The sequence below is a fragment of the Vicia villosa genome, linkage group LG7, assembly GCF_029867415.1.
Source record: "Vicia villosa cultivar HV-30 ecotype Madison, WI linkage group LG7, Vvil1.0, whole genome shotgun sequence".
NCBI classification, from domain to species: domain Eukaryota; kingdom Viridiplantae; phylum Streptophyta; class Magnoliopsida; order Fabales; family Fabaceae; genus Vicia; species Vicia villosa.
Window position 1 is genome coordinate 84407185 of NC_081186.1, and position 22411 is coordinate 84429595.

Sequence of the window (22411 nt, forward strand, 5' to 3'; positions counted from 1 at the left end):
TCTTCCTCCAACGATCAGTGACGGGAGGCAATGGACAATTGAGTCTCAACTTTATCTGAACCCAATAATTACGGTTGACAAAAGCAACAACAATGATCGTATGTTAACTCGTGTATGGGGTGGAGCTATGTGAAGCGGGAACAAAAGTTATGTTCATTAACATCGAAAGAGAAACAAATACAACACTGTATCTAGAATCGATAGGGTAACCCATATCCGGGATCGACATCCATTTCTCCTTATCCTGTTCACCCAAGTGTTTTACGAGTAATGAGGTACTAACATCAGAGACAGTGTCATAGAACAACTTGTCTAAAACACATGAATAGATTCCAAAGGTATATGTATGCCTAGAATATGGTAGCCGACAAGCTGACACGCACACGGTAACCCATGTGTTGTTCTAATGTAACAACCACACCTCTGCTTGCTCGCACCAATAAATTTGACTATTTCTAGTTCATTTCCAATGATTTGTATACACTGTCTTGAAACAAAATTGTGCAATTTAGAATAGAATGGAGTGTTATAATAATGCTCAATGTTGACGATACTTTTTTGAAACGACACTCTTATGGAACCTAGTTGCAACTTCAACATTAGGGATGACAACGGGTCGGGTGCAAGTTTCGCATTACCAAAACTTGCACCCGAAATCAGCACCCGAATCCAAACTCAAAGGTTGTTCGGGTGGCAAAATAACACTCACGCCCACACCCATTGGGTTCGGTTTTTTCACCCAAACCCGAACCCGCAGCAAATACATAAAATACAATTTTCCTACACCTTTCCGTAATATATAGATATATATAAACGAGTGTGATTTCGGGTGCGTGTTTCACACTACCCAAACTCGCACCCAAAATATCGGGTGGCATTCGAATCCGAATCCAAACTCAGTCAACTTAGGTTTTTACCCGTTGACTCGGGTTCGGGTGCGGGTGGGCCCTGCAGGTTTGGGTCTGCTTGCCATCCCTATTCAACATTGTGTTCACAACCTCCCAACTTGCACAAAAATCACCACGACTTGTCGTCAACATGTTCTTCAGTCTCTGATGTGCAGACTCCATCCTAGAAATCATAGACACATTAAATAAACAACTCACAAATAGAAAACATAAACATATTTCCTTTTAAAATGTACCTGTTTATTGTTGTGTTCCCTAAATGAGTGACTTTGTTAGTCCATGCAATAACAAATCTTTCCTTATATGGTGTTAACCACATTTCTTTCACATACTTGACAAATGATGGAATATCACCACATACACTCTCGAAGTGATTGAGATGCACATCAAATTCGTCTTCTGTATTTGAATACATCATGTTGTTCCATGGATCCATGACATATTCTTGTCTTTATGATTTGACATACTCTTTACATTTCATGCTAACGATTTTTGAAATATGAAACGCACACAACAAATGAGACGCATTTGGATACATAGAATCAATGACATTCATTAATGCAAGTTCCCGGTCCGTCACCATGACATCTTGTAGCACTTTCTCAGAATAAAACAACTCCTTGAGCCTCTCTAGTGCCCATGTGAAGTTCTCCTCTCTTTCGTGTTCCAAAAATGCAAAAGCAACTGAAAACGTCAATTTTGTTGATGCAACACCAACAATATCAAGCAGTGGTAGTCGGTACCTGCACGATTAAAAAACACATTCAAAAACTAGATCACTCATTATACTTTTAAGATAGGAGAAATTAATATTAATATTCTAACCTATTTGTCTTGTACGTGCAATCAAAAATCAACACCAGAGAAAACATATTCAACAACTTGACAGAGTCAGGGTGTGTCCAGAATATATCAGCCACAATATCTAAATTCTCCTTATTTATAGACCAACACGTGTGTTTCTCTTGGTGAATAAGGCTCAATAACACTTGCATTTCTGTCAGTGCATCTCTCTTGCCCAATATGTATGTTGCTCTAGCTCGGTATATCTGGGTAATACTCGTGAGATTTTCTAGGTCTTTGTCTTTCAAAGAAGACGCGATGTACGTTGGTGCCATATTATACTTCTTCATGTCATTCACAGACTCTCTTTCATCATCTTTCTGACGCCCCAAGATGTCATGACCTAACATATCCTTATCTAGTATATGATTATGCATCCCACGTTTAACCACTACCTTCCATCCAATAACACTCGAAGCAGATCTCAGCCTAAATTGGCATCTAAGCCTCATAGTAGAATTGACATCAGAAGGGGTCGCAACTTCATTTTTTCTTTTATAATTTCCTTCTCGGTCACAACACATAATCTATTTATCCTCCCTCCCTCGCATTCCATTAGCAAAATCATATCGGATTGTAACAACAACACCACCATGACTTCTTCCAATAGCACGTGCCCATTCTAGAACCTTATCTCATGATTCAAAAATCTGACAATCACAAAAACGTACAATTACATAACTACATCAATTTATAAAAACAAAAAAAAAATTGTGTATGAAGTAAGGTAAACATACCGTATCTGTCACGAAGTACTGCGTAAGATCACTTAAAGAATCCGTACAAGAAACTAAAGTTGTCGATACAGGACCGCAAAGATATTAAACTTCATGTACCATACCGGAAATTTCAAGTTTAAAGAAATTTCCGATACACACCGGAAATTTGAAATTTCCGATAGTGGGTTATATACCGAAAATTTGTGAATTTTTGGTATGGGGTAAGGAGTTTGGTAAAAGTACTAGAATTTTTAAAATCCCTAGTAAATCGCACCGGAAATTTGGAATTTCTGGTATATAAATACCGAAATTTTGTAAAATCAAATAATTTTCGGTATCGCACAAAAAAGGATACCAGAAATTTGCTAAAGGCTACCAAAAATTTACTTTTAGGCTGATTTTTCCCAACAATAATTTTTTTTTTTAAAATGGTAAAAAGTTTGAGTTAATAGTATAGGGGTATTTTGAGAATATCGCAAATTGGGGGGGTGGCAAGTATAAAAAAGGAGGCGACATGTAGATTTCTCGGCTTTTTTAGCTGCTAAAATAGAGAATGAAGATTTCTTATTCCACCTCTTGCTTTTCTTATGCACCAAGCAAAATTTCTTAAATGTCCTTCAAATCGAAAAGTATATTTTCGGTCCGCATCAAAATTTGATAAACTATACATTAGAATAGAACTAGGGGTGGCAAAACGGGCCGGGGCCCGCCGGGCCGCCCGCGCACCCGCCAAAAATTGGCGGGTTGGGTTGGGATTTTAGGCTCGCCGCTCGCCAAAGCCCGCCCCGCCAAAACTCGCCGCCCGCCATACCCGCCCCGCCAAAGCCCGCCGCTCGCCAAAACCCGCTCCTCCTCCAAAACTCACTCTTTTTTTAGTTAATTCTAGTAATTGCAATTCTTGATGGTTTATTTTATACATTTATTTATAAATATATGTAATATATTTTAGAGTAAATTTGTTAAAAAATTACTTTTATAAAAAATTGTTTTAAAAAATAAGTGAAAAGTTTAATTAAAAGGTAAAAAAAGCATATTAATCTATTAAAAAAATAAAAATAAAAATAGGCGGGTAAGCCCGCCGCCCGCCATCTTGGCGGGGCGGGCATGATTTTGATGCCCATTTTACTTGGCGGGCATGCCCGCCCCGCTCGTTTTTTGGCGGGCATAAGGCGGGGCGGGCGGCCCGTTTTGCCACCCCTAAATAGAACCATAATTTAATTTCCGATTTTGACCCGGAGAAGTAATTATGATTTTGTGCTACACAGAAACCAGAAAAATATCATTGAACACCGCCAATATCTCAAACTCAAAATACAATTCATAACATAAACATAGAAAATATATTAAGGATTTTAACATAAATCAAACATTACAAATCAACGTCCACGTGGACGTTGCAACATCATGAAAATATTTTTGGCACTTATCAAGTACTCTTGGCAGACATTAAAGAGGCTGGTGGTGAATATCTTTCTATGTTTGTTGGTTGAACATTGGTGTACTAATTTCCCTTTCAAATATTTGTAACATGTGATGGAAAGCCTAGGGAGGCTCATGTACCAACGGAGGGTGATCGGTCATCATTTCTACTTAATTTCGTCATACATTCGGCAATAAGATCGCCATACTTGGTAACACTTTGTGGTTGTTTTTAAGTGTTTTTCTTTAATTCATCTAATTCTAGTTATTCTATGAGCAATGTATTTTTATGTCGTTTTCTTTGTCAATTAGGTGCTTTTGATCTCGTTTGGTAATGGTTTCAGGTTAGCTTCAGAGTGATGGAAGATCGCGTGGCCAAAAGATGTGAAGAAAGAAGCAAAAAGCAAGGAAAAAGCATATGGGCAGAGGCGGACACGGTCTGACCGTGTCACCTGACACGGCCGTGTCAGGCCTCAAGAAGAATTGATCTCCCAGACCAGAAGCGGACACGGTCTGCCCGTGTCAAGGGACACGGCCGTGTCAGCGGTGCGGGCAGGATTTCTAAATTTGTGGTTTTTCCAATTTTTTAAAGTCCGGGGGCAGTTTGGGCATTGTGGCAAAAATCTGAAAACCTAGAGGGATTAAAAGAGGCTTGAGAGACAAGGGGAAGGGACTTTTGATCGTACGATAGAATTCCAGAGCAGAGAAAAGATAGCTTCTTCAAGGTGTTGGAAGACGAAGAGATTCAACGGTGGACACCATTGAAGATCCGAGTTCTCCTAATCTTTGTAAATGTCTAAACTTTGTGATTTTGGTTTCTTGAATATTATGAGAGGCTAAACCCCCCAATGCCAGGGGGGTGTCCCTGATTTGCATTGTAATGACTCTGAATATCGTTGTTCTTTAATCAAGCTTTCATATTTTGCAATTTAATTGTTTAATGTTCTTATTGTTTTCTTTGTCGGCAAAACAAGATTGATCCACGGTTAACAATCTGTAGGACTACGGTTGTTAAGGTTTTTAAACAATTAAATCTTATTGTTATCACCTAGGCCTAGGGATACCGTAAGGTTATTTGAAAAATTCTTGATTATTTACATCTTTGGTTTACAAACCTTTGTTTCTAAGGACTTAGGCATTAGGATTGCAAACCAAAAGGTTTTCACTAAGGACTTAGGAAAACACCCTTAAGAATAAATAGTTGCATCATATGAACTTGTTAAAGAGATCTTCTTACAGAGTCATTAGAAGGCTGATCATACACCTACCTTGGCATTACTCTAAATTTATACACAAAAGCTATTTTACTTTCAGCTTATTTATTTGAATTTTATTATTCCAATATAAAAACCCCCATATGCTCTTTTGTTTAATTGACTGTTTATAATAATTTATCTTTTCTACGCAATCCTCGTGATCGATACTTGGGGTAAAACCCATTATTACTACATCGGTGAAAATAGTACACTTGCTATTTTTCCGATCAAGTTTTTGGCGCCGTTGCCGGGGATTGCCAAAATATAAGTTTTATTTTAGTCAATTAAAATTTTATTGCTCTGCAATTAAAATTCTTTTTGCTGAAATTTTTATTTGCTTATTTTAATTTTAATTTTTTTTAACTTATCTACTAATCGATTTCTAATCTTGTATGCGAGGTAAAGCCTCAGCTGAACTTCTTTTTAACGCAGAACCAGAAAGACTATTGAGAGCACGACTCCGAGAAGTCAAGCGAAAAAGACTGGCATCGAAAGAAGACTCCCCTGTAGTTTCAGAATCTGAAGACGAAGAAGTAATATCTATTCAGTCCGAGCAGTCAGATTCTGAGCCTGAAACTATGGCAGCTGATCCACCTCCTCCAGAGAGACTTTTGGGTGATTATGGAAGGGCCAATGCACCGCTTGGAAGAATGACCATTGTAAACCAACCGGTCAATGTTGCACACTTCCAACTTCATCCTTCAACTATCCGACAGTTGGAGAGCAAGCCGTTTGCGGGACGAATCAATGAAGATGCAAATAAGCATCTACAAAGATTCCTCACCACGACAACGTCATTAAAGATTGAAGGTCATTCTGAAGAAGCTAAGAGACTTGTAATGTTTCCTTTTACCTTATCTGAAGATGCAGAAGAGTGGTTTTACTCACTTCCAGCTGGAAGCATCACAACATGGCAACAGATGGAAACCGCTTTCTTGAACGAATACTTCCCCGCATCAGTTTTCATCCGAAAAAGATATGATATTGTAAACTTCAAGCAGAAAGAAGGGGAATCGTTGGGGGATGCATACAAAAGGTTCAAGAGATGTTTGGTTGCATGTCCTACTCATAATATGGACCCAACCGAGCAAATGCAGACTTTCGTAAATGGTCTTCGAATTAAGACAAAACAGCTTATTGATACGGCTGCCGGTGGCTCAACTAATTTTTCAACAGCCACGGGTATCAAGAAGATCATAGAAGCTATTGCTGCTAATGAGCACATCGAGTTATATGACCGTGCAATGAGCCCACCGGAAGGTAAAATTGATTTGAAGCTTGCTGATCAGGTAGTTAAAATGGAAGACCAAATTGCAGCTGAAGTAGAAAGAAGACTGAAGAAGATGAATCTTAGTGAACAAAAGGTAGCACAAATTGAACCAGCTGCCTCAGTTGTATGTGAAATATGTAGTGGACCACATTTTGCTATGCATTGTGTGGCAACGTAGGAACAAGTGGAACAAATTCATATGTTGAGGCAAAATAATCCATACGCCAATACTTATAATCCGGGTTGGAAAAATCATCCTAATTTCGCATGGAAGGACCAACAAGGAAACTTTCAAAAGCAAGGATCAACCCAATTTCAAACTCCAGCGCAACCACAACAACAACTTCCATATCAACAACAATTCCAACATCATCCTCAACAATTTCAACAACAGGTACCAAAGAAAGAAGATTGGGAGATCGCTCTTGAAAAAGTGGCAACCCAAAACTCTCAGTTTCAAGAAGAGACAAGAGCCAACCTCAGGAACACCACGGCTTCAATCAAAAATCTTGAAGTTCAAATAGGTCAAATAGCACAACATCTCACTCTACAGGCACAAGGAAACTTTCCGAACGAAACTGTGAAAGATCAGAAAAATCTAGAGAAGATTAATGCTGTTACTACAAGGAGTAAGAAAGTGGCAGAATCGGAAAAAGAAAAAGAGGAAATAGATGACCCCTTTGTGATTGAGGTAGATTTGGAGATAAGAGAGAATGTGAAAGAGCCCGAAATTGTGATACCACCGGTTAAGCAACTTGAAGAGAAAAATAAGAAAGATGCTAAACCGGCAATCAAGCTTCCTTTTCCCTCTAGAGTGACAAAGAAGAATTCAACAGAGAAGGATTTTGAGAAGTTTGCAGCCTTGTTTAAAAAATTAGAGGTTAATCTACCTTTCTTTGAAGCACTTGAGCAAATGCCTTTGTACAAAAAGTTTATGAAGGAGGTTATCGGTAAAAAGAGGCCAATGGGGGGAGAACCAGAAATTGCAACAGAAAAGTGTAGTATAGTCTCTCCAGCAAGGAAGATCCCCATCAAGAAGAAAGACCCTGGAGCGGCGGCGATACCATGCACTATCAAGAATAGAATGTTTAAAAAGGTACTCATTGATTCGGGTTCTAGTGTGAGTTTAATGCCACTATCTATCTTTAAAAAGCTTGAATTGGGAAAGATAAGTGAAAGTGAGACAAAGTTGAAGTTCGCTGATCACACCATCAAGAAATCATATGGGATAGCTGAAGACGTACTAGTGGAGATTGGCAAGTTTGTATTCCCTGTTGACTTCCACATCATGGACATTCCTGAAGATGAAGAAACTCCTATCCTTCTTGGGAGACCATTTTTGTTGACAAGTCGTTGCAACTTTGACATTGAGAAAGGGACTCTGACGGTGAAAGCCTTTAATGAAGAATTAACCTTAAAGATGCTAGAAGTCAAGAAACAAAGTGAAGGTGTACATGATCAAGCTTCTGTTGGTATGATCGAAAGTGAGGGAGAATACAAAAGCCCTAAACATCTCCAAGAAAAAGTTTCAAGCATAGCTTCTCAGGTGGAACTAGCTCATGTTTCTATCAAAAGTCCTAAGGTCGCTATAGAAGTTAAGAAGAAAAAGAAAGAAGCAAATCAAAGTGAGAAGATGAAAGTGGATAGCAAATTGAAGAGAAAAGTTATCCAGGCTTTTCATCTTCATGAGTTCGCGGTTGCGGAAGTGGCAAGCAACAAGGTTTGGAAAAGGAAATACCCTCCATAAAAGAGGGTAATGGACCGTCGAGCCATGCGACGTTAAACGAAGCGCTTCGTGGGAGGCAACCCACGGTTTTAATAATAAATCTTTCTGGTTGTTTGTCTTATTTTCAGGAAATAAAAGAGAGCATCTCCAGTGGAATCTGGGAAGTGAATATTGGAATGCAATACCTCTGTAAGCAACCTCTCTGAGGCTGGTTCTAAAACATTGAGGACAATGTTTAGTTCAAGTGTGGGAGGGGTTCGTGGCATTTGCTTTTAGTTGTTTTCCATTTTTTGTTTTTGTTTGTGTGTTGTGTTAACATTGTGTTATAGATTGAGTGATGGATGCCAAATGAATGATGATTGGTAGTTAGTGGATGAAAGGTGCAACCTGAACTTAATCTCTCGAGGTACTTTGGAAGTGGACATAGCCGAAAGTGTCGGACGCAACTTGAAGAACAGGACTGAGAAGGTAAGTGGTGAAATCGAGCCGGAAAGGAAAGTCACATGACATAAAGGGTGTGTTGAAGCTGCAAACTTAGCCTACATGGTGAGGAACATAAAATGCCAAACACATGTATCATCATGAGAGTGAAATCAGGTATGACTTTATCTCTCTAATTTTGCGTTTGTCCTACCGACACAGTACAATTATGAAATCACACACTGAGGCACTTGTTTGTTCTCCCCAGAGCCGTTCCGTCTTTCATTTATTTTTGTTTTATCCCTCGTTAAACCCGTTGAGCCATTCCCCCTTGTTTGTTAAACCCGCACATGTCATCCTTAACCATCATTCTATCATCTTTGTTTGGCACTTGTGTAATTATTGCTTCTTTTGAATCTGTGTGAAATTGTAAGTTTGGGGTAGTGCTTAAGAAAATAAAGGGCAAGTGTGATATATAAAAAAAAAAATTTAGAGAAAAGTGTGTAAAGCACAAGAAAAAAAAAAGAGAAAAAAAATAGTTTGAAACACTTGCCTAAAAAAGATTTGAAAGACTCAAACAATGTTGATTACCCGGTAATTAGGAAAAAAGGAGAGTCTAAGAAGAAACCCCCTCACACAAAATCGAACACAAAGACAAGAAAAATAACATAAGTGCTAGTTCATAAACCATTTGCATATCAATCTCTTGTTTATCCTTCCTTTCACCTCAGCCCCGTTACAACCTAAAAAGTCCTCAAAAGTGTGTTAATTCTCTTTGTGTAGTGAAAGTAGGATGCATGCAAAGTCAAGGGTTGATATTGCATATCGTGATGTTGAGCGAAAAACACTCTAACCCTGAGAGACAATGTGAGAAGTGTGAAAAGTTTGCAGGTGAAATACACTCTGTTGTGAAGTGTGATGGACAACAAGGTTCGATAAGCCCGAACGCCTAATCAAGAAATAGAAGTAAGTTGCGAAAGACATCGACTATGTTGTGGAAAAGAAAAGTTTAAGGTGACCTCTGTTTGATCTCTTGCATCACTTGAGGACAAGAAATGAGATAAGTTTGGGGTTGTGATCGGTCACCATTTCTACTTAATTTCGTCATACATTCGGCAATAAGATCGCCATACTTGGTAACACTTTGTGGTTGTTTTTAAGTGTTTTTCTTTAATTCATCTAATTCTAGTTATTCTATGAGCAATGTATTTTTATGTCGTTTTCTTTGTCAATTAGGTGCTTTTGATCTCGTTTGGTAATGGTTTCAGGTTAGCTTCAGAGTGATGGAAGATCGCGTGGCCAAAAGATGTGAAGAAAGAAGCAAAAAGCAAGGAAAAAGCATATGGGCAGAGGCGGACACGGTCTGACCGTGTCACCTGACACGGCCGTGTCAGGCCTCAAGAAGAATTGATCTCCCAGACCAGAAGCGGACACGGTCTGCCCGTGTCAAGGGACACGGCCGTGTCAGCGGTGCGGGTAGGATTTCTAAATTTGTGGTTTTTCCAATTTTTTAAAGTCCGGGGGCAGTTTGGGCATTGTGGCAAAAATCTGAAAACCTAGAGGGATTAAAAGAGGCTTGAGAGACAAGGGGAAGGGACTTTTGATCGTACGATAGAATTCCAGAGCAGAGAAAAGATAGCTTCTTCAAGGTGTTGGAAGACGAAGAGATTCAACGGTGGACACCATTGAAGATCCGAGTTCTCCTAATCTTTGTAAATGTCTAAACTTTGTGATTTTGGTTTCTTGAATATTATGAGAGGCTAAACCCCCCAATGCCAGGGGGGTGTCCCTGATTTGCATTGTAATGACTCTGAATATCGTTGTTCTTTAATCAAGCTTTCATATTTTGCAATTTAATTGTTTAATGTTCTTATTGCTTTCTTTGTCGGCAAAACAAGATTGATCCACGGTTAACAATCTGTAGGACTACGGTTGTTAAGGTTTTTAAACAATTAAATCTTATTGTTATCACCTAGGCCTAGGGATACCGTAAGGTTATTTGAAAAATTCTTGATTATTTACATCTTTGGTTTACAAACCTTTGTTTCTAAGGACTTAGGCATTAGGATTGCAAACCAAAAGGTTTTCACTAAGGACTTAGGAAAACACCCTTAAGAATAAATAGTTGCATCATATGAACTTGTTAAAGAGATCTTCTTACAGAGTCATTAGAAGGCTGATCATACACCTACCTTGGCATTACTCTAAATTTATACACAAAAGCTATTTTACTTTCAGCTTATTTATTTGAATTTTATTATTCCAATATAAAAACCCCCATATGCTCTTTTGTTTAATTGACTGTTTATAATAATTTATCTTTTCTACGCAATCCTCGTGATCGATACTTGGGGTAAAACCCATTATTACTACATCGGTGAAAATAGTACACTTGCTATTTTTCCGATCAGAGGGTTACATCATTCAATATCCACGTCATCAGTTTGCAATTGAGGGAGTTAGTAGCTCCAACGATGGTCATATGTGTATTAATAGCAATAATATATTCTTGAGGATCACTCTTTGTAGCGGAGGAAAATTGAGATTGAAGCCATTAGATTGACTTGATTTATTATTTTAGTGAAAGTCGCCACTGCGCTTTATATTTTCAAAGGAAATGGGAAAAAGCGAAATAAAACTCAAAGAAGTTTATCAAATCAAAACTAATAAAAACAAAGCAGAGATCTTAGGTACGGGGGTTGATCATGCAAGGGGGAGGTGTTAGCACCCATCACATCTGTGGTACTCCACAGAAACCTTTTTGTAAATCTGTGTAAAAAAGATTTGTGTGCAAAAGAAAGTTTTGTTTGGTTTTAAAATTATGCTCGGAAAGACATAGCATCTTATGCCCACATACCTCCTGAGTACACTGGAGAATTTAGAACATTTTTAGTTTCGCTCAAAAGGAAACAAAGGTTTTGTTCTAAAAAAATGAATAAACACTTTATCATCCCAGAGGAGAAAACTTAGCTAACCATACTTGAACATGAGAAGAGATGGATTCTTTCCATCACAAATGAATGAAGGGCTCCAACTTGGATAAAATGAATAAGTATGCCACTAACTCTTTCAAGTGGAAAAAAATCAATCATATCAATCAATATCAAGGGATTAGGGGATTACATCTCCACCATGATGATTATTCATGCCTAAAATTTTTTAAAAAAATGTTTTTGAAAAAAAACACAAAGGGCAAAAAATTTGAAAGAAAGTTTTTTATCAAAAGTGTTTTAAAAACTTGCAAACATAAGATTTTGAAATGGAGGGAGGAGTTTTGAAAATTTAAGAAGATGGGAGAAGATGAAGGGACTATCCTAAAGTATAAAGTAAAAGATAAGGTAAGGAAATATCTAACCAACAAAAAACCAATACTTGACATAAAAAAGTCAATGGAGAGTTCCAATCCTTTGGATTAACAAACCAAGCAAATATAATATTAAGATAAGTCTCAGATGAAATAAGTCTTTATTTTTATCTCAAAACTTCAATAAACCAGATGAACCTTATTGAATTCTGTGAGATATTGGATCGAACTCTAGTATGGCCGAAGGGTAGCTTCTTGGTTCAATAGGGTTAAGCATGAAGTCGAAGGTTGTTCACATGCTTGTGTCGAAGATGCTAGGGTTGTTAGCATGTTAAATTAGGTTTTAGTGTTTAAACCCTAATTTGTTAAGTTAGCTTGTTTATTAAGTTGGCTTGTGTAATGGGCCTTGTGGAAAAAGCCCATTAGTTAGTATGTTAGGTTTTATTATAAATAGCATACTAGTCTCTCATCATTGCTAAGCTGCAAATCCTAATTTAGGGTGAGAAAGGTTATTTGTTATTCTTGTAAACTTGTAATCTTGTTTGAAGAGAAAGTAAAAGAATAACGGTTATAACCAATTATTGTGTTCTTCTTCTCCCCTATAATTCCCTATTATACTTTGTTATTGGTATCGTTTTTCACAACAAATTGGTGCGGTGAGCGTGGAGAAGATGCCTTCAACAAAGTATGAGATTGAAAAGTTCACCGGAGTGAATGATTTCGGTCTGTGGCGCTTGAAGATGAAAGCCCTACTGGTTCAGCAGGGTTGTTTGGAAGCGTTGAAGGGAGAGGCAGCCATGAATGCTGCATTAACGGCAGCGGAGAAGACAACTATGATCGAGAAAGCACACAGCGCAATTCTGTTGAGCCTTGGTGATAAGGTTCTCCGGCAGGTATCAAAGGAGACGACGGCATCAGGGTTATGGGTGAAACTTGAAAGTTTGTATATGACCAAATCGCTGGTAAATCGACTCTACCTGAAGCAAGCTTTGTATTCATTCAAGATGATTGAAGACAAAGTATTGGCTGAGCAGTTGGATATGTTCAACAAGCTGATTCTTGATCTTGAAAATATTGATGTGAAGATCGATGATGAAGATCAAGCGCTGTTACTATTGTGCGCTTTGCCTCGATCACATGCTCACTTCAAAGAAACTCTCTTGTATGGAAGGGAGTCCCTGACGTTTGAAGAAGTTCAATCAGCCTTGTACTCTAAGGACTTGAATGAACGAAAGGAGCATAAACCTTCGACTGTTGGCGAAGGTTTGGCCGTTAAAGGAAAACTCTTACGAAAGGATGGTAAGTTCGACAAGAAGAAAGGCAAAAGCCAGTCGAAGACTTACAGTGGCGAAGCATCTGGCATTCGATGCTACCATTGTAAGAAGGAGGGTCACACAAGAAAGGTGTGCCCTGAACGCTTGAAATATCATGGAGGTAAGGATAATGGCAACGCTGCCATTGTTCAAGATGATTTCGAATCATCTGATGTTCTTGTGGTTTCAAGCAGTGACTCTAAGAAGGAGTGGATTATGGATTCAGGTTGCACTTGGCACATGACTCCAAACAAAGACTTGTTCGAGGAATTATGTGATCAAGATGGTGGATCAGTATTGCTGGGAAACAACAAGGCTTGCAAGATTGCAGGTGTTGGAACTGTGAGATTCAAGCTCCATGATGAGTCAATAAGGTTATTGACTGAAGTCAGGTATGTTCCTGATTTGAAGAGAAATCTGCTTTCTCTTGGTGAATTCGACAAGAAAGGATATGTTTTCCAAGGAGAGAAAAGTATCCTAAGAGTCATGAAGGGTTCGAAGGAAGTCTTGAGAGGCGTGAAGAAACAAGGCTTGTATACCCTTGAGGCTGAAGTTGTAAGTGGTTCGACAAATGTTGCATCCACGAAACCTTTGTCGAAAACAGAAATCTGGCACATGAGATTGGGTCATGTCAGTGAAAGAGGTCTGGTCGAATTAGGGAAACAAAATCTGCTTGGTGGAGACAAAATCGAAAAGCTGAAGTTTTGTGAACCCTGTGTACTTGGAAAATCTTGCAGAGTGAAGTTCAACAAAGGCAAACAAAGAACACATGGATCCCTTGATTACATCCATGCTGATCTTTGGGGGCCTGCAAGGTGTCCATCACATTCAGGAGCAAGGTATTTTCTATCCATAGTAGATGATTATTCCAGAAAATTATGGGTATTCATCCAGAAGACTAAGGATGAAACTTTTGAGAATTTCAAAAGTTGGAAGACTCTGGTTGAAAATCAGACTGGCAGAAAGGTCAAGAGGTTGAGAACCGACAATGGCCTTGAATTTTGCAATGAGGCATTCGACAGTTTTTGTGCTGCCTCTGGTATTGCAAGGCATAGAACTACTGCAGGTACTCCACAGCAAAATGGTTTGGCTGAAAGGTTTAATCGAACTATTTTGGAGAGAGTCAGATGCATGTTGACTAGTGCCGTTTAAAGAAGGTGTTCTGGGCTGAGGCTGTTTCGACAGCAACATATCTGATAAACAGATGTCCTTCGACAGCGTTAGATATGAAGACACCTGAAGAAGTTTGGTCGGGACATCCACCAGATCTCGACAAACTGAGAGTATTTGGCTGCGTAGCCTATGCTCACATTAGGCAAGACAAGGTCGAACCTAGAGCTCTGAAATGCATGTTCATGGGATACCCTGAAGGAGTCAAAGCTTATAGGCTATGGTGCCTAGAGCCAGGTCACAGGAGGTGTATCATCAGTCGAGATGTAGTTTTCAATGAAGTTGAAATGGCTTTTAAGAAAACTGATGATGTTGGTCGAAGTACAGAAACATCTGACGAAGAGCTGAAACAGGTAGAGATTCCTGTTGAGGTGGAGCATGTTGATGCTGAATTGCATATCCCAGATGAAGTCGAAGAAGAAGCAGAAGATGCTGAAGTTGAGGAAACTGACGATGACTACCTATTGTCGAGAGATAGGTCGAGAAGAGTCATCAAGCCACCTCAGAGACTTGGATATGCAGATCTTATAGCTTATGCCTTAATCTCTGCAAGTGAGGTTCTAGACGAAGAACCTAGAGACTATAAGGAAGTTATGAGGAGTCGAAATAAGACTGAATGGCTGAAGGCCATGGATGATGAGATGAAATCTCTTCATGATAATCATACTTGGGAACTGATCAAGAAACCTGTTGGGGCAAGGTTAGTCAGCTGTAAATGGATTTTCAAAGTTAAGGAAGGAATTGAAGGAGTGACGTCGAAAAGATACAAGGCAAGGTTAGTTGCAAGGGGTTTCACTCAGAAAGAAGGTGTCGACTTCAATGATGTGTTTTCTCCTGTTGTGAAGCATAGGTCCATTCGAATGTTGCTTGCCATGGTGGCACAGTTCGATCTTGAACTGGAACAGATGGATGTGAAAACTGCGTTCTTGTATGGTGATCTAGATGAAACGATCCTGATGAGGCAACCTGAAGGGTATGTCGAAAAGGGGAAGGAAGATTATGTGTGCAAGTTAAAGAGATCTTTGTATGGTCTGAAACAATCTCCTCGACAGTGGAATAGGAGATTCGACAAGTTCATGGCACGCATAAGTTTCATTAGAAGTCAGTTCGACCACTGTGTTTACTTCAGATTTCGACCTGGTAATTCATTTGTTATTTTGTTGCTTTATGTGGATGATATTCTCATAGCAAGCAACAGTGTCGAAGATGTGATGAGGGTGAAGGCTGAACTCAATAAGGAGTTCGATATGAAGGATCTGGGAGCTGCTTCCAGGATTCTTGGAATTGACATTCGAAGAGATAGAAAGAAGTCGAAGTTATGCCTATCTCAAGAGGCATATCTACGGAAGATTCTTGAAAAGGTTGGTATGTCGAATTCGAAGCCAGTTGTGACTCCAACAAACCCTCAATTCAAGCTGAGTATTGATCAGTGTCCCAGTACTGATGTCGAAAGAGCCTATATGAATAGCATCCCATATGCTAATATAGTCGGTTCTTTGATGTATGCTATGGTCTGTACTAGACCCGACATAGCATACGCAGTAAGTCTTGTAAGCAGGTACATGGCGAATCCTGGAAAGGCTCACTGGCAAGCATTGAAGTGGATTATAAGGTACATAAATGGGTCTCTGAATAGAGTCCTAATTTATGGTGGAACCTTGGGTGAAGATAGTAAAGCAGTAATAGAAGGATATGTCGACTCTGATTATGCAGGTTGTATGGATTCCAGAAAATCTATTTCTGGATATGTTTTCACTATGTTTGGCACTGCAATTAGTTGGAAAGCAACACTTCAGAAGGTTGTTGCTCTATCAACCACTGAAGCGGAGTATATTGCCCTAACTGAAGCTGTGAAAGAAGCATTGTGGCTTGAAGGTTTTGCGAATGAGCTGAAACTTCAAGGTCGAGGTATCACTGTTAAATGTGATAGTCAAAGTGCAATACACCTGTCGAAAAATTCAGCCTATCATGAGCGAACTAAGCACATTGATGTGAGGCTGCATTTCGTCAGAGGAGTAATCGAGCGTGGAGAAGTCCAAGTGCTGAAGGTTTCGACTGAAGACAATGCTGCTGATATGATCACCAAGACATTGCCGAGTTGCAAGTTTTTCCACTGTATGCAGTTGATAAAGCTGCATGAAGAAAGCTAGTTTGTTCCCTTGATGTTGTAGAGTTAGATCCAAGGTGGAGATTTGTGAGATATTGGATCGAACTCTAGTATGGCCGAAGGGTAGCTTCTTGGTTCAATAGGGTTAAGCATGAAGTCGAAGGTTGTTCACATGCTTGTGTCGAAGATGCTAGGGTTGTTAGCATGTTAAATTAGGTTTTAGTGTTTAAACCCTAATTTGTTAAGTTAGCTTGTTTATTAAGTTGGCTTGTGTAATGGGCCTTGTGGAAAAAGCCCATTAGTTAGTATGTTAGGTTTTATTATAAATAGCATACTAGTCTCTCATCATTGCTAAGCTGCAAATCCTAATTTAGGGTGAGAAAGGTTATTTGTTATTCTTGTAAACTTGTAATCTTGTTTGAAGAGAAAGTAAAAGAATAACGGTTATAACCAATTATTGTGTTCTTCTTCTCCCCTATAATTCCCTATTATACTTTGTTATTGGTATCGTTTTTCACAACAAATTCAATTTAACACCTGCACACAACAATTTAAACCAATGCATAATATATTAAAATTAATATGAAATGAAAACCCACTATAGCTAAATAAATAAAGATGATGACTCATAATTGAAAATTTCACATAGATTAATACATAATATATTAAACCCACTCTAACTAAATAAATAAATATCATGATTCATAATTGAATAAATTTCACATAGAATAATACAATATATTAAATTGACTTATGGATGGATTATGGGAGTAATCCATAGTGGGTTACTCGTGCTTAACATTAACAAGGTACAGTATTATAAAGATTGAAACAGAAGTCTTCCAGACATAAAGTTATGGCAACAACATTAGATAAAATAAATTAAAAATGAGAGGAACTCAGCGTCGAGTTTTTGTGTTTTCTTATCCCAATTTATTGAAAAGTCTCCCACATTATCTAATACTTGCATCATGCACAAAACATGTTTCAACAGAGCAAGCCATTGCTGATTCATAAGAGCAATAACAACATATTTAAATTTACAATAACCTTATTAAACAGATAGTGTTATGGAAAATTATAGAACCTAGTTAAAATATTAAAAAAGAACCATCCACCTTCTATTTTTTTCTTGTAATATAATGGTTAGAATTCAACTTTTTAAAATATGAATATAATTAAGAGTGACAATCAATCATATCCATTATGTTTAAATCTATCATAAAAAATTGAACATATATAGTTGAGGGTGCGGATATAACCATCTTAGAGAACGTGTAAGACGGATTACCGTACATAATTTAAAATTTTTCACGGTAAAATTGTTTTATTATTGTTAAATTTTGTCTAATATACACAAGACCTTAAAAAATTTGAAACTGCTTTGGCTCCAACCTTAAAATTTGACGCACCCTTTAAAAAATAGGAGAGGATAAGACATCATGCAGATTTTGTACCCCTAAAAACTCTTGTTAATGTCCGTGTTTGTAAATTGTTAATGTCCGTGTTTGTAAAAGTTTGCAAATATAACAAAAGATATATTATTGTTTGTTGAATCTATTTTGCAACCTCTAAGTAAAATGTCGTGAGTTAAACATAGTTTAAACATGTATCTCTAAAATTATATGTTAGGTAAATACTAAAAAATGATAAACCCTAGTCACCGTGGATTTTACCTTTATAAATACTTGAGTTGAGTATGTATTATTGATAAACCAATAAAAGAATTGATACATGCGTATACAGAAAAAATAAGAAGAACAATAAGAACAGAAAAAATAATGAAAAAGCACACTAACTTGGACTCTTGTCACATGCAAAGGAATATATAGGGCAGCACTTTCCTTTGGCAGTATTCAATGAATTATCAACTTATTTAAACTTTATAGAACATAACTACTATAAGCAACAGCACATTTCAAATATAAAAACAATAAACCATTTGATTAAGATCGAATCATACTTTACCAAGCATCAAGCAGTAATTGTTTATATTTGTTAATCTTCCCTTTTTAAAGAATAAAGTTAATAGTTTATTAATTAATTATAGTAATTTATTTATATGTTATCTTTTATTTCTTTGACATGTTGTCCATGTACAATGCTCTTGGTCTTTGCACAATGCTCTGAATTGTTTTTTTAAACAATATTGCTTTTCGTTAATTACCGGATAAATACGACCATACACGATTGCAATTTAGTAAAAAGAAATTGAAATAGTATTTATTCATTCTAGACTTTGTAAAAAATAAAGTTAATTTTTTTATTAATATTTTCTTTTCTTAGTAATTTATTTATATATTGTTTTTTATTTCTTTGACATGTTGTCTCTATACAATGCTCTTTTTCAGTTTATAATACTCTGAATTGATTCTTTTTTGAAACGATAGTGCTCTTGGTTAATTATTAGATAAATATACACAATTGCAATTTTATTAATTTTTTTAGTAATTTATATATATATATATATATATATATATATATATATATATATATATATATATATATATATATATATATATATATATATATATATATATATATATATATATATATATATATATATGTGTGTGTGTTTTTTTTTTTTTATTTCTTTGAGATGTTCTATACAATACTTCGAATTGTTTCTTTCTTAAGTCTTTGTGTATAATCCTCTGAATTATTTCTTTTTGAAACAATAGTGCTCTTCAATAATTATCAGATAAAAAAAATTAAAGTATTATTTATTCACTTCTTTTTTAGTAATTTATTTTATATAAGTTTATAACATAAAAATGATATTTTTATCTTTAATTATAAGATTTTTTTTACAATTTCTAATATTTTAATATATATTTTTTTAGAAAAAAGATATGCACTGACATGTAAAATATTTTTACACTGTCAACCAATCACAACTATGTATCCAATTAAAACACAATTTTAATTTAAAAAAACTAATATGACATGACAAGTGTAAAGATTTTGATTGGTTGTATATGTAAAATTAGTTTACATTGTCGATGCACTACATTTTAACTTCTCCATTAATTTTGCAATATTCAAAAATAGTTAAGAGTAAATTTTCAAATTATAATTCATTTCAAAGTAAAATAACTATAACAATATTTATACTTTTAAATTTACAATAATGGACTAAATTTGACTTTGAATAATTAAATCACTAATTTTAATATTACGGATAATTGATTATAATGTATGGATAATATAAAATATTTTAGGGTCATGCTAACATGTGCCCTTAAGGCACATGTTAAGGATACTATTATTAGAAAAAGTTAAATATAATTAAATGCAATAAAGTTATATTTAAAGTTTCGATACATTGAATGTACGTGTTCCAAGAAAATATTTCTATAAATATCTCATTATCTTGTGCCTTTAGGGCACATGTTAGCTTTTCCCAATATTTTATACTAACAATGTACTAAATTAACAACCTCCATGTTTTTTGGTTTGAATATTTGCCGAACAAATTGTAACTTGGAAAATCAATTTAAAACAAGTGCAAATTGTAGCATATAAAAGTAAGAGATATGACTTTTTTTTCTTTTTTGAATTTTTACATTTTTCACATTTAAATTACAATGTTTATGTGTTTTTTTTTCAATTTTAAATTTGGTAAAACTTATGATAGAAATATAAAATACTTTCGGTATTCTTAGAAATAATTTTAACTTTATGTATAATTGAAATTTAAATATTTATATCTGATTTCCATTAATATATAAATATAAATAAATATTATCCTTAAAAATTATATCATAAACTTAAGATTTATACGTATTTAATTAAGTAACAAATTCTAATCCAAAATTTTCACTACTAATATGCTTGAAATTGCTTTTCACTACAATTTACATTGCTCGGAACAAATTATTATCCAAAAACAAGTAAATTACTAGCACTACTAATACTAAAACTAATAAAATTAAAAAAAACACTAACAAAAATAAAATTAAAGTGGATAATTATATATTATTGGTGGCTCTTGAATCAAAATCATTGGAAAAGAAGAATCAGTTTTAAGCGAAGCTCTACACAAAGGACAACTCGAACGATTCGCGAGCCACGAGTCAACACACTCACAGTGAAAACAGTGATTACATACCGGCAACACTTTCACCTTCTCGCCATCTTCAAACGCGCTTAAACAGATACAGCACTCCGTTTCCTCCACCGCGCGGTTGGAAGAATCGGATTGATGTAATATGATAGGAAGCTTCTTGATCGCGTCGGCGTCGAGTCCTTGTGAAGGTGAAGAGTACGGTAATGTTTGCAATGGAGTGGCGTTGGGTGTGAGAAGAGCGCGGTTGCGGAAGATCCATCGCGCGCAGAGGAAGATGGCGGTGAAGAGCAGGATGATAGAGAAGACTGCGATGAAGAAGAAGATTTTTCGGCCTTTTATGTGGATGGTTGGATCTTCGCTTTCTGGATCGAAGCTCCAGTCGAATGGTTTGCCGGTTTGGGACGACATGAGGATACGGTGGTTTGGGGAAACTGCGACGGCGGTTGCGGCGGAGAAATGTGAAGTGCTGTGTGAAGAAAGTGAGTTGAGCTTTATTGTGGTGGTGTTTTGAGTCTTGTTACGAAACGGTGAATATATAGCTTTATTTATACTCGTTACTTTTCGCTATTACGCGTTAATTAATCTATAATAATAACGGGAGGGATATTTTAGTTAATAGTAATTAATTTTTTTAACTTAATTAAAATTATATTATTATAAATAGAAAAAATAAATAAAATAAGTAAATATATTTTACTAAATGAATAAAATAAAATAAATTTAGGATAAATTGAAATATATTTTAGAAATAATATAATTAAATTGAAATTTTTGTTAAAGTATAAATATGATTGTGTTTTGTATTTATATTCCGGTTATCCTTTGTATTTAGTTGGCCTTTATTATATGTTAATTAAAGATTTTAATTGATTTTAAATATATTAATTAATTATATTAATCTTCAAGCTATCAAGTAAATAAAGGGGGAGTGAATGAATAAGATCAGAATTAATTGAGTGAAAAAATAATGGAATATGTTAAAATTGGTTAGATTTGCTAACCGTTTAGATTATCGAATATGGATTTTTGTTTTGTTTAGAATCAAAGTCTAAAAAAAAGAATTCAGTAATTTTTCTTTTATGGAGAGAAAACGAGGTTGTGTTCTTTTCTTGTAACAACTATTTATCTTGCCATTGAGCTTTATTTATTGGACCTTGAAGCCGATTCAAAACAACGTCTTAGACATAAATTGACTTTCTAATTTGTCTCAAACCTCTATCAGTGTCGTCAAGTTCAAAATATGATAGATCACTTGGTCTGAAACATATAGGAGAATCATTCTTGCAGTATTCTCCTTCATCTCTTCCTAATTGATATCCTTCATATATGTCAATTTCGTCTAACGAAGTGTCTTCTATCAACTTTTTTTAGCCAATAGATCCTTAATCCTCCTTTGCCATAATTCAAAATTACTTGTTCGTTGTACCCTTTAACTTCGAATTTCACACTAGATTTAATCACCATTTGATATCAATTGTTAGATCGCCGACCAATATAGAAGATTAAAGAGAAACTAAAGTAAAAAACAATGAACGTGATTGATATTTGTTAACAGAGTTTGACCAATAGTGTCTACCTCTACGACTATAGAGCAACTATATTTTTCTCTATTTATATTTTATGAATTAGAGTTCAGTGTTATATGTGAGAGAGAGAGAGAGAGAGAGAGAGAGAGAGAGAGAGAGAGAGAGAGAGAGAGAGAGAGAGAGAGAGAGAGAGAGAGAGAGAGAGAGAGAGAGAGAGAGAGAGAGAGAGAGAGAGAGAGAGAGAGAGAGAGAGAGAGAGAGAGAGAGAGTCACAAAGTCCCTTAACTTAATTTAATGTTTCACTAGTCCATTATCTAAAAAATGTTACATGTTAGTCCCTTAAAAACACTTCTATTATTCG

General features: G+C 36.1%; 1 protein-coding gene across 1 annotated transcript; it reads right to left on the bottom strand.

Moving 5' to 3' along the window:
* Positions 1-1359: 1359 nt before the first annotated feature.
* Positions 1360-2203, bottom strand: LOC131619550 (protein FAR1-RELATED SEQUENCE 5-like). The gene is made up of 2 exons (XM_058890639.1): positions 1734-2203; positions 1360-1651 (listed from the first exon to the last, which is right to left on the bottom strand). Exons 1-2 carry the CDS (start codon positions 2201-2203, stop codon positions 1360-1362), a joined length of 762 nt encoding a protein of 253 aa, XP_058746622.1.
* Positions 2204-22411: the final 20208 nt, after the last annotated feature.